Source organism: Leuciscus leuciscus (genome assembly GCF_965113295.1).
Source record: "Leuciscus leuciscus genome assembly, chromosome: 7".
Lineage (NCBI taxonomy): Eukaryota > Metazoa > Chordata > Actinopteri > Cypriniformes > Leuciscidae > Leuciscus > Leuciscus leuciscus.
The window spans coordinates 38,853,701-38,866,978 of NC_138731.1; the positions used below are offsets into that span (position 1 = coordinate 38,853,701).

Below are 13,278 nucleotides of genomic sequence, written 5' to 3' on the forward strand. Positions count from 1 at the left end.
TTCTTTGAATAGAAAGTTCAAAAGAACAACATTTATTTGAAATAGTTTTTGCTCAGTAACAATGAAACATTTGATCAATTGAATGTCTTTGCCAAATAAAAAATTAATTCATTTTCATTTATCCATTCATTCATTTAATTTATTATTATTAGTAGTAGTAGTAGTAGTAGTAGTATGATCATCATCATGTTTGGGGTTAATGAACGTGTAGTTATCATCTTGTGAATAAAAAATATTAATTTCCATTTTGATATCCAATTTTGGAACAAAATCAGAGTAAAATGATGTTTAAAATAAATATTGCGACTGATTTATACTCCACATATACTGCAGAAACAGAAGTACATAATTATTCCAGGCATAGCCATATAGACTCTGTCATGAGTTCAATTCTTAGTGCTGACCTGTAGGGGGAGCACTTGCAAAAAGTGTAATTAAAGGATCATGTTGCCCTGACCTTGTCAAACAAAACCACAACCCAGGCATATTTTTCATATCTCACTAACTGATAGAAAATTCTGGCCTGAACTGTGCGATATCATTCATTTTAGTTCAAAATTAACCTTGTATCTAAAACAGTGCTCAATCTACAGAGCACCAATCTAAGCACATCAAATGCTAAATTAGACTCTTAAATGACCGTGTAAATGCCAAAAATTACATTTCCACATACAAGCGTTGGTTATCAGTAAATAGCTGTGAATTAAACACAGTAATTGCTTCTCTTGAACATGACATTGCACGACTGCTGCCCGTGTATCTCAGTCTATAGAGCTAATTCGATCATATATATTCTCAAAGCTCTGCGTACCGAGCGGCAGAACGAGATATTTAATTTCTATTAGGTAAAATGTTGTTTAATGGCTCCACCTCGAGCTCTCAGCCTCTGCCCTCGGGAGCAAATCATCAGGAAACGGATTCTATTACTGTTCAAATGGCTTTTGGAATCAGGTACCCACATTCATTAGAGCACAGATTGTGGAGTCTCCTTTTTAAAAGCAGGGGGCGCCTGGTGCGTGTTCGTGTGTGTGTGTAGTAGTCCGTGGTTGTATAGTACATATAGTGCGGGGTCCTGTGTGAGTGGGAGGAGGTGGGTAAAGGGGAGGAGAGGGGGGGAGTCCCGCACTGTGTTAGAACAGATGGGTGCAGTCCCGCCCCCTGGGTCAGGTTACTGACGGAGGATACACTTCTCCTGTCATTATGAGTGTGAGATGCATTTAGAACAATCCACAGCAGTGTTGTACAGCTGCTACTTCCAGTATGAGCACACACACATACACAACCTCAAGCACACAAACACACTGCTGACGAATGGATATCGAGAGATTTAGGATTCAAAGAAAAGGAGAGCTTGGTTGTGAACAGCATGTATAAATATTTGTGCATAAGTATGCATTTGGTATACATTTTATTAGTTCTTGCATTATGGCAGTGTTTTTGGAGTTGCTCACCATGCTCTACTGGTACATCAACACAGCAACATATAAAAGAGCAAAATAACTTGATCCAAAGAGAAAACTATTCTCGAGTTACATAATCAGATTATTTTACTAGTTACTTGAAAAACTAACACATTTTTAAATTTACAACAAAATATCTGAGTTACTTTTTCAAATAAGTAACGCAAGTTTGTTTTCCCATTTACTGACTGACACCTCTTTTGTCCCCATGTTAAGAGAAATCAGGAGTAAGGTGAAGATGCGTTGTGTGCGCTGTGTAAACGTGATGCTTATTGTAGTTCTAAATGTGAGCAGGCATTTACTCAACTCACTTGCTCAAAAACAGATGCAGTATTCCTCAAAATTAACATAAACAGTGAAATGAAACCTCAGGATATTATTCAAACCTCCAATATTTAAATATGTGAAATAGCACAAATGTGCTTTATGTATTTAATCTCACTTTATTAACCAATGTCTTTGCTGCTGACCTTCGATGATCCAATTCAGCCATACTACATATTTGTGTTTAATTTAATTTTTTTTTCTTATTGCTGAAATGAGTGTTGAACATTTCCTGCGTCCTATTTTTCTGCAATCCAGAATGGCAGCACAGCTGAAAGGTTTGTTTCAGCCTGAGGCTTATTCATTTCACATTTGGTGTGAAAGGGCCTTTACATTTACCAAAAATAGAACTTTTAGTTTTTTTTTGTTATTAAAAAACAAACAAACAAGCAAGCCCAGCCCAGGTGAGAAAAAGTCATGCAAAAGTAACAACGCATTACTTTCCATAAAAAGTAACTAATGCAATTACCAGTAGTTACTTTTTTACTTTTAGTTAAGCAATATTGTAAGAATTACTTTTAAAATGAACTTTCCCCAAAACTGGTGGCGGTTTAGTCTAAATCTGTATGATGTGACTTGTACAGAAACGTATGATTTTTAGAAAAAAGTAAGCATGAAGGTCAAAAACGTACGAATAAGATTGTATGAATTAATAAAATAGTAAAAAATGTGCATGAGAGTGTGTGGATTAACTACATGTTTGCTCATGCAAAGCTCGATGCCATGACGTTAGGGTGCTGTAGGTTACTGCATTGATATATGGTTGGAAAGGTTCTTATGAATCTATGTGGTTGCAAGGTGAAAATCCAAATCTAAACACGTTTTTGTCCAATTTTCTAATTAATATATCTAAAATTCCTTGAAGCAAGATACATTTACTTAAAAGCAACATATTAAAAAACTGTTTTCAGAGCATGTGTTTTATTGATTTTTCCCCCCACTTATTTTAGGTATAAAAAATAAAATAAAATAAACTGCCAGTGCAGTCAATTCAAGATAATATGAATTTATGAAAACAAGTTTTTTATATCATATAGTGTTGCTTCTCAAGTAAATGAAAGTTTTGTTTCAAGGATTTTTAGAGTAAACTAAAATTGTCAGTATAGGATATTCTAATACATATTAGTCAAATGTAATATTTTTTTCCCTCTAAATGTTGATTTTTAGTGTAACGCATAAGAGTTGGCAATTAAAATGGTAAACAACACTAATTTCGCTTTTAAGTGTGTATTCAAATGATGCATTAACATAGGGACCTTGACATTCCTCACCCTAAAATATTGATTTCCTATGATCCACTGCCAATGCCTAATGGCGTAAAGCACCAGCTTGTTAGCATATAGGGAATTGTTGAGCACTGAGTGATGAATCCTATGAGCGAACAGACCCTGAGGGCAGACGCTAATGCACTTCGACCTCGAGTGAGGCCTGAGGGGGCGGGGGATCACCTGTGCGTGAAGACTTTAAGATGAACCTGAGAGGAAAAGCCACCTATGCAACCGTTTGCTATCCCATACAGTGCAGATGTGTGAGACTCACCGGTGACATCGGCTTGTATGTCAGCGAGCTTGAAGAGCGGGGCCACTTTGTCCAGGTAGATCTGGTACGCCTCTTTCTTGTGGCTGATGGGGTTCACAAAGACTTTGAGAGATTTAGGACGGTTCTTGAAACCTGCAGAGCAAAATAAAACAAAAGAAACAAAGAGCGGGAAGATTCATCAATCCCCTTGTGTCATGAATCCCATGGGCATTCATTTAAGTGCTTGAAACTCATCCAGTTTAGAGAAGTGCACATCTGCTAATGTGAGCCAAAGCCCCTGTCCTTCATAATAATGATTTCTTGCCGTGAGTTCAGCTTTTGTCTGCCACCCTTGCTGCAGAATGGCTCTCACACAGCGTGAGATCAGTCTTCAAAAACTGAAAAGGTCAGATCAGTGTCTGTTGTTTACAGTGTCTGAATATCTGCCAAGAATGAGGAGAAAGCTTGAATAAATACACCATGTAGGCTCTCTGATGCTGATTTGTTGCTTAAGAAACATTGTCTTATTATTATCAATGTTGAAAATAGTTGCTTTATATTTTTGGGTAAACTTGTGATACTTTTGTTCAGGATTCTTTGATGAATAGAAAATTCAAAAGAACAGCATTTATTTGAAATTGAAGTTCGTAAGCTTATGTCTTTCCCTTCACTTTTGATCAATTTAATGCATCCTTACTGAATATAAGTAATCTTTTTTTTTTATTTTATTTTTTATCATACTGACCCCAAACTAGCGTATATATTTGAAGTATTGTGGTATCGTGGAATCTCTCCTCCCCATCACTCTTTCTGACTGTCTCTATATGTCCTTCTTTGCAGTATTGAGTAACAGTGGATCATAATTAGCAGAAATTAGGGAGCTGCTTTCTCTTCTGGACTTCCTGGAGTGCCTGAGATCGATGGAAGCTGAGGTGAAGCTCAACACTCTCTCTCCTTGCTCCACCATCTCCCTCATTACTCTAATCCGGCCCCTGAAGCTCTCGACCCTCGACCTGCTAACGAGCCGCTACCCTCGGCTTGCCCTCCGCCGTATCCCCTGCTGACATCACAGTGCAAGAGTTCCAGGGGGTGCCCAAGGTCACAGTTCAAATAGACACAAAACGTGCGCGCGAGTAGATGCAGGATGTGAGGTGGGGAGGCTGGGGGGATTTGGGATCTTGAAAGAAGATTGCGAGTCTCGCTCAGCGTGGGGATGCTGATCCAATCTCCCACTATGTGGCTCTTGGGGGCCGCAGTGCCGGGACGCTGGGGTCCTTGCGGGGAGCAGGTGCGGGGGGGCGGCACCAGCACTGCTGTTATAGCTGTGAATGGGGCTCAGGAGGCTCAGCAACACTCATCCTCACCGAGGGGGCTTCAGGCCCACCGCACGACACATGAAAGCAGCGTTGTGAGGCTACGCTCATCTATTGCATCAGATTTACGTTAGTGTGCACATTTGCGTCACTGCTTCATGAAGCTCCAAATACCCACACAAAAAAAAAAAAAAGATGGAAGAGTATCTCCTTTTGGTTTCTGGTTTGCCCAAAATGCACTGTTCCAAAACCATGTGTTCTACCAATATAGACAGCATTATATCAAAGTTCCGAGGCAATAGCTGTGCTAAAAGGTAGGTAGATTTCTATGATGCAAAATGTGTACCTCATATAATACTAGAGACGGCAATACCAAAATGCACTGCAACAAGCTCAGTAAAAAGATACCTAACAAAAAAAGAAAGAAAAATGTTCACCATAGATGCATATACAGTAGTCCACATTTGAAGTGGTCCATCAAAGTTGTCCTATAAGACAAGAATCGGTATTGTACAAAATTCATGTATAACTTTGATGAAAGGTTTTTATCCACTTCAAATGTTGACTACTGTATATATTTCATCCAATTTATTAGAGTTTATCATCATTTTATTATCATTTGTTTATTACATTGTTAGTACAGAAACACGCTAATGCCAAAAAGTGTTCCAGATAGGTTACTTATGAGGTTGTCCTCAAGTTAGGATCCTGTCTTAGAAGGAAGCTGCCTATGTAGTAGACAGAGAGACAGCTCTCATTAAATCATTACCCTGAAATGGGAAACTATGTTTCTGTTGTTTAAATGATCATATCTGAGCTGTTGTTCAGGATAAATCTAAACACCACAGAGGGGAGACTGAGGACGTAGCCTGCTGCTTGCATGCACGATACCGTGTTACTATGGCACATAATCCCATGTTTGTGTGAGCGATGCACAGTGGCTCCCAGGAGCTCACTGAAAGACAATCCAGACGAAGGGGCCACACTCAGGTTTCACCTCCATGAGCCAGCCCTGTTTGTGTTCCCGCAAAAGGCCACTGTGATTAGCAGACTTCAGAGAACCTTCGTTCACACGTTAATTTTAACCTTTTGGGGATAGCAGACGACTCATCTAAATATTGTGTTCTATGTCGTTAATCACTTTTGTAGTCTGTTTTAAGATAAAGCTGTAAGCCATTTATTAATATCTTTTGCTTAAATGGGTGAATTTCACAAAACCTGATTAGAACATATCTGTGTCATATTTGACTAACCAAAAATAATGAATAATAATAATAATAAATATGAATATTTTTATGACCATTTAAGGTAAAATATTTATTATTGCAGTACAGTAATCGTAAATACCATATATATACTTTATTGAACAGTATATGTTCATATTGAACAAATCTAAACAAATCTGATATATATATAATGCATTTGTGCAGTTCAGATTTGTTCAATATGACCTGGATGAAATATGACCCTGGATGTTTTTGTGACATTCACCCACATGCCCTTCATGTGAACAGGTTGGTTCTGTTTGCCCTCTCAATAGCTTTGAAGTGACGTACACATTTCAGACACATGTACCTGCCACCTGTGGACATTCCATGAGGTCAGCACTTACTACAGCGATGCAGCCGTCCTGTGACTCATAGGCTTAGGCTGTTTTACCCCTGAGGGCTATCAAGACCGGCTAATGTCACCCAACACAGCGGCTACATCTGTCTCTGTCCAGCCCCCATCTCAGGGCACAGAGGGTGCTGATGGGAAAGGTAAGGAGCATCTGAATGGTGTGGCTAAGGGTCTCCCCGCGGAGAAGATGATTCGGCACAGGGGAACACTTTTCCCATAATCAGGGGTAAATTACCTGAGAGCGGGGTCAGGTTACACATTGATTTCAGAGACAAACAAAGCCCCAGGACAGCCCGTAAACACTCGTTCACTGCGCTAATGAGAGGACTGACCATGCAGTACAGTCATTGTTTGATTGCAAAGCATCAATGCTTCATGTTACAGTCCAGCGTTATTTTGTGATTGTGAAGTCATTCTGTTCTCAGGGTTAAGCGCACGTCTTTCAATTCCAATTAAATTCTTGAATCTGAATTAAGGTTACAGAATTGTAATTCAGTTTTAAATGTAAGGAGATTAATTAAAATCAGTTGAAATCCAAAGATATTCATAACTGTGATTTTAACAAAAAAAAGCAAAGTTCATCAAGATAAACTTTGAAAATTAGATTGACAAATTATTTTGAAAAGTTTTGAAAAAATAAGTTTAGAAATGCCTTTTTAGATGACAGACTGATAGATAGATAGATAGATAGATAGATAGATAGATAGATAGATAGATAGATAGATAGATAGATAGATAGATAGATAGATAGATAGATAGATAGATAGATAGATAGATAGATAGATAGATAGATAGATAGACAGATAGATAGACAGACAGACAGATAGATAGACAGAAAGATAGATAGATGATAGATAGATAGATAGATAGATAGACAGACAGACAGACAGACAGACAGACAGACAGACAGACAGACAGATAGATAGATAGATAGATAGATAGATAGATAGACAGACAGACAGACAGACAGACAGACAGATAGATGATAGATAGATAGATGATAGATAGATAGATAGATAGATAGATAGATAGATAGATAGATAGATAGATAGATAGATAGATAGATAGATAGATAGATAGATAGATAGATAGATAGATAGATAGATAGATAGATAGATAGATAGATAAAAAAAAAATGTTTTGTACAATAACAGTGTGTTGACTTGGCCAAGCCCCTTGAAAAAGACAAATAGAGGAAAAGAGAGTCAACGTGCATAACACAGCCATCAAACTGCACTTAAGTAACCCATAGACTGTTCCACTCGCTGAGCCCACAATACCCAAACGGGCTTTCTGGGGTGCACAGAATATTTGCTAATCCTCAAGAACAGATGTCTTATTTTTGCCCTGAAATCCCTGGCTGGCGAGGGGAGTGAGCCCTCCAACGGATAAGCCTAGATTGGGGCCTTGCAGTGGGAAAGGTCAGGATCGGAGAGGAGCTGGATCCGGCAGGCCCAAGGGGAGGTAAGCGATCTGGGGGCCATACAGGAGATGGAGCGGGTGAGAGAAAAAGAGCGTCACTGTCCTGTGCCACTTTCCTACCGGCCGTGAGATCTCCATACGGGGGACGAGTGCTTCGACATTTCCTTAGATCCTCTGCCAAGAGCGGAGCATCTGGCATGGTGTCAGGGACTGGCATTAGCGCGCATTAGCAGTGGGGGAGACCCAGCCCTCTCCAGATTTGTCCCCTCCAGCAGGGGCATCACCAGGCAGGAGCTGCTCCAACCGCTAGACGAGGTGGGGAACTGCGGTGGAGGTTTGGGCTTCAAATCAATACACTTGCTTTCATTGGAGCAATTAATTCACACAGGCCCCATATAATGAGAAAAAACGCGTAGAGGCTCGGAGAATAAAATTAAGTGTGTAATGCCTCCTATTAATTATTCCATGTTAAAATGTGGAACGCACATGCATATTGTTCAATTAGAGCCATTGTAGTTCTCGGTGTGGACAATAACACCTTTCCTAATATTAGCCAGGACGGGGGAAAAACAGCACCATGTGTTAGATGCCTCCATTATGTCTGCGTACATGTCTATCTATCCGGGGGCGGGTGTGACAGACAGAGAAATGGGGAAGATCCGATGGGAATACGCAGAAAAAATCCACAAGCAGCACTTGGTGAAAGTGATACTGCAGTCGTACCTACAGCAGAGTCCACAGGAGCATCTGTCCTTTCACGGTGCCGTTTAGGGGTGGGAATCTTTAGGCACCACAAGATTTGATTTGCTTTTGAAACTTTCAGAAAAAATTAGCAAAAATGTTACCTTTAGGGTTACAACAGCTTGTCACTGGAGTAGCACCCTTAATGGGACATTAAATGGGACACCCCTAAAAGGTTCTTGTAGTAGCTACTTTAAGGGTACATGTTACTACTATAAGAATATACACCTTTAGGTACTGTCCAAGTGATAGGCTGTTGTACTTCTAAAAGTATAATTTTTCAAATTTTTCTGTGCATGAAAGTAAGCAGATAACAGTTTATGAGCAACCTTAAATGTTATTTAACTAGTCTTTAATTAATTACATTTTACAAATGGAAAACAATCACCAATATGACATAGTACTTATATTCAAGATGCAATGTATGAAACCAAGTTTTAATATCGTCTACACTGTCTGCATACATTTTGTATGTTGTTTCAGGGATTTTTAAATATTAAGTGTAAAATAAGACAAAAGTACTCATTGAGGATAGGATTTTTTGTAACATTGTCAATTAGCATTTTGTTTATGCCTCTACTGGTACCAAATGGAATTGCAGTCTCTTTGAGCTTCCAGATTATGCCTCAAATAACAGTAGTTTTGAGCTGGAAATCAACTTGTCTGAACAATGGAAGGGGAAGTCTTTTCTATTTACATTTACATTTACATTTATTCATTTAGCTGACGCTTTTATCCAGAGCGACTTACAATTGCTATATATGTCAGAGGTCGCACGCCTCTGGAGCAACTAGGGGTTAAGTGTCTTGCTCAGGGACACATTGGTGTCTCACAGTGGATTCGAACCCGGGTCTCTCACACCAAAGGCATGTGTCTTATCCACTGCGCCACCACCACCCCTGGTGGTATTTGGCGATGCTTGTGTCCTAAATATTATAAACTTACGTTTTAATATCAATTTTAAATTGTGATTTTATGAAGTTTTGTTGCTAATTAGAAATAGAGTGTTTTCAAGAAGTGTTTTCTTTCACAGAAGGAAGAAAACCATACGAGTTTGGAATGAAATGAGTAAATGTGAGTAAATTATGACAGAATTGTCATTCTTATTCCTTTAACTCGGTCACTGTAGACTTGACCTACAACTCTTTTTATGATATTTTTTATTTTATTTTATGTGAAACAGTATCAAAGTACCCTACTATAACAGGCATATACACAGAGTTTGGGCTAGCCAGAAAACATCCCAGCTAAAGTAAGAGCACTCCAGTCAATAAGATACACAGACTGATCCGTTTCCAGGGAGCCAAGGGGAAAGAGTCACCATGGATACGCAGGTTGACTTAATGGAAAACCTGTTAATGTGTAACATTATCCACTCGGCTATCGAGCTATTGTACATCAACTCATGTAAATGCCGTGCAAGCTCAGCCAAAGGCCCAGCTTCCTTCAAATGTCGAACGCATTCTTAAAATCGCGTTCCGAGGGAGATTTCGCTTTCCCTATTATCTTGTTAAACAACTCAAAGCAATTTCATGCACGGCGCACAATAGCAACTGTTGTGCTTTATGCCAAATGCACATATGAATTCAGATGGGTCACAAAAGCCTTTGGAGGAATGAGATGGACCCGGTGCTTGACCCTTGAGTTCTCTCCTCTCTCTGTTTGTCTTTTCTCCTCCCTTTAGGTCTACAACAATAAAGTCCAGCTTGACGCAGGAGTGTGACCACATGCTTTGACAAGAGCACCAAGAGCACATTATGTGTCCGGAGTGGAGCGCCGAGGGCTTCCCGGGCTCTGATTGACCTGCCTAGACTAATCTTTCAAAAGAGGGTTTAAGGACACAAGGAGTCTATTCCAGTTCAACTCGACGACTACATTGGACCCAAGTAGACTGTAGTACAGGTGCTACTATTGTTGCCGGTCGTATCCCCGCACTTTGGTCTGTGGCCTGGCCCGACCGCTCGCTCTCTGACCACAGGGTTTAATCTGTCAGCTGGGCGGCCGCACCTCATGTGTCAGCGCACATCACATGGCTTGTCAGGAAAACACGCCGATGCTGCGTATGGCATTCAGAGCTCACCTTGAATAAAATCACATCGGGGGATTGAGGGTCTGGGGGCTTTTTTACCGAACCGTTCACCCTTTGTGCTGAGTGTCAGCTGGGACACACCCTCCATTGTGCCGCCTCCCTGGGAAACACCAGGCCGGGATCCGCTGGGCTGCTGTAACAGGTGAGCACCCCTGTAATCCAGCGTGCCCGCTCTCATCCCCCGAGCCAATGATTCGGCAGCGCAGCCAATAAAATAACAGAGATAATCCACCTATGGAAAACATGCGTCTGTGTGCGTGTGAGAGCATGTGCACGCGATGCAGGGGGGTGGGGTGGACATTTCCACAAGCACCAAACAAACTGCCACGCTTTATTAACAACTGTAAGAGTTAAGGAAGGTTTAAATATAGCAGGTGATCATGAATAGTGACGTGGAAGCTCATGTAGCACATGACAGCTGTGCTGCTGTTTATCATAACTTGCATGGAGAAGGTCATGAAGGGCCCTAATCAATGATCCTTTATAACTATAGGAGAGAGAATGTATTGAAATAAGGACAAACTGATTCATCAAACACTGTAAAACTAATGATCTCATTATTTTAGAGAAACTCACCTAATAATTTTTAGTGATTTCTCTAGATCTGGAGCTAACATATTTTTCTAACTATTTAGCTAACTTTCTTTTTCATTCATATCAGATTTACTGTTGAAATCAGAAGAGTATACTAGCATTATACTATTTACATTTACTATTTCTGCCTATGCTATTGTTGATATGCTATTTGGAAAGGCATACTATGCTAATATGCTATTCAGAGTAGTGTAGCATACTTTTTCTGTCATATCCACCAGCAGCCATATCACCCTGTAGCCCAAGACTGGTTGCCCACTAAATCTAAGCAGGGTTGAGCCTGATCAGTACCTGGATGGGAGACCTCCTGAGAAAACCAGGTAGCTGCTGGACGAGGTGTTAGTGAGGCCAGCAGGGGGTGCTCACCCTGTGGTCTGTGTGGGTCCTAATGCCCCAGTATAGTGATGGGGACACTATACTGTAACAAGCACCATCCTTTGGATGAGACGTTAAACCGAGATCCTGACTCTCTGTGGTCATTAAAAATCCCATGGCCCCCTTGTAAAGAGTAGGGGTGTAACCCCGGTGTCCTGGCCAAATTCCACCCATTGGCCCTTACCAATCATGGCCTCCTAATAATCCCCTTCCATTGAATTGGCTCTATCACTCTCTCTCCACCTATAGCTGGTGTGCGGTGAGCGCACTGGTGCCGTTTTACTATGGCTACCGTCGCATCAGGTGGATGCTGCACACTGGTGGAGGTTGAGATCCCCTGATATGATTGTAAAGCGCTTTGGATGTACAGTAGTACATATGAAAAGTGCTATATAAATGCCTCATTGATTCATATCTTTAAATGGCAGAAATAGTAGAACGTTATTGTGATCTGTTTGTCTGACCAACGGCAATCTGTTTTGTTTTGTTGTTGTTGTTGTTTTTTAAACTACTTTTAAACTACATCATCGCCAAAACAGCTTTAAACATTGCGTTCAATTAACCTTCCTCAGGCTATGAAAATATTTTGTTATATTGCAAGTTTTAATACTTTTGTCATTCTGTGTTGGTTATGCTATTGCTGAAATTACATCAGGTGCATTAATTCTTCAGTAAAAACCTGTTTATTATTTGATCTACACTGCAAAGAAAACCTTAATCCTGTTCCAATCTTCAAGTTGAAAAATACAAAAATCCTTAAATTTACTTCCCAAGCACCATTGCTTCAATTATTAAGACTAGTTTTCAGAGAATGCAATTTGGATAAAGTGTTTTCAAGCTGATTTTAAGATATAGATACATGGTAAATGTATCTTATTTTAAGTTTTTTTTTATTATATAAATATATATATATTTAAGATGTTTTAGATATTTTTACTGAAATGTAATCCCATTTAAAAGTAATTTTTTGCATTGTGTAAAGTGTGGCTACTTTTTTAGGTGTATGAATGTCTGCATTGCAAAAAAGACATGATGAAACTTTACACAGACAAGGTCTGTAATTTCATGCCAAAACATATAATGTTAAAATCTTCTGGCTATACTTCTGAAACAGTGTATATTAATGGTTTTGGAATGTCTCGATGTACTTCCATTGTAAGACACCACAATGAATCTCGTCTTTGTGTATTAATTTTTCTCCTCACAGCACTAAATAAGCATGTCCTCTCTCCTCCAGGCTCCCTCAAGGCATATTCTTTAATTATGTTAATTAATTCATGTTCTGCCCAAAGTACATGCAGTCCTCACTCACAATTACCCGCAAAAAGCCAGCATTTCAATCTTTAAAGGTCTACAGCTCAGAAACTCTTTCGTGTGAAGAAGTTATACAGCCAAAAGATTCACTGAGGTGGGGGAAGGGCTTGATAGTATAAAGTTGTGAGGCCTGGACAATCCCCTCCCTAATTCCCAGTGAGTAATGCACTACTGAGCACTACTGTTACATCACCTCTTATTCAGTGCTGTAACTGAAATTCCAGGGATTAGCTGGTGTTAATACAGCATTATGACTAGGCCCTCATCGGACAAAAACACTTTCCAGAGATTTCCTCCACACCATTATCAAGTCCTAAACTCCTATCCCATATCCAATCCAGTTTTAAATATAGTGTACTTGTACTGTGTTCAGTATTTATGTGGGGCGCACATCGGGCAAATAAGGATTTCTGAAATTGAACTTTTAGCCTAATTGTGAGGCTAGATTATTTCAGCGATAATGTGCAGTGCTGCATTCTCTGCAGACTGGGATTAACAGAGATTACAC

The 13,278-nt window shown here is 39.8% G+C and overlaps 1 protein-coding gene and 1 long non-coding RNA gene across 2 annotated transcripts in view; one reads left to right on the forward strand and one right to left on the reverse strand.

The window, feature by feature from the left end:
* Positions 1-13,278, forward strand: part of LOC309503861 — an 87,809-nt gene that overhangs the window by 68,652 nt on the left and 5,879 nt on the right. The gene's annotated exons all lie outside the window — the stretch shown is intronic.
* cerkl (CERK like autophagy regulator) overlaps positions 1-13,278 on the reverse strand; it is a 59,526-nt gene that overhangs the window by 29,778 nt on the left and 16,470 nt on the right. Inside the window, exon 3 of the mRNA XM_082176684.1 lies at positions 3,324-3,455. Coding sequence (XP_082032810.1) covers positions 3,324-3,455 — 132 coding nt within the window. The remainder of the gene's footprint in view (positions 1-3,323; positions 3,456-13,278) is intronic.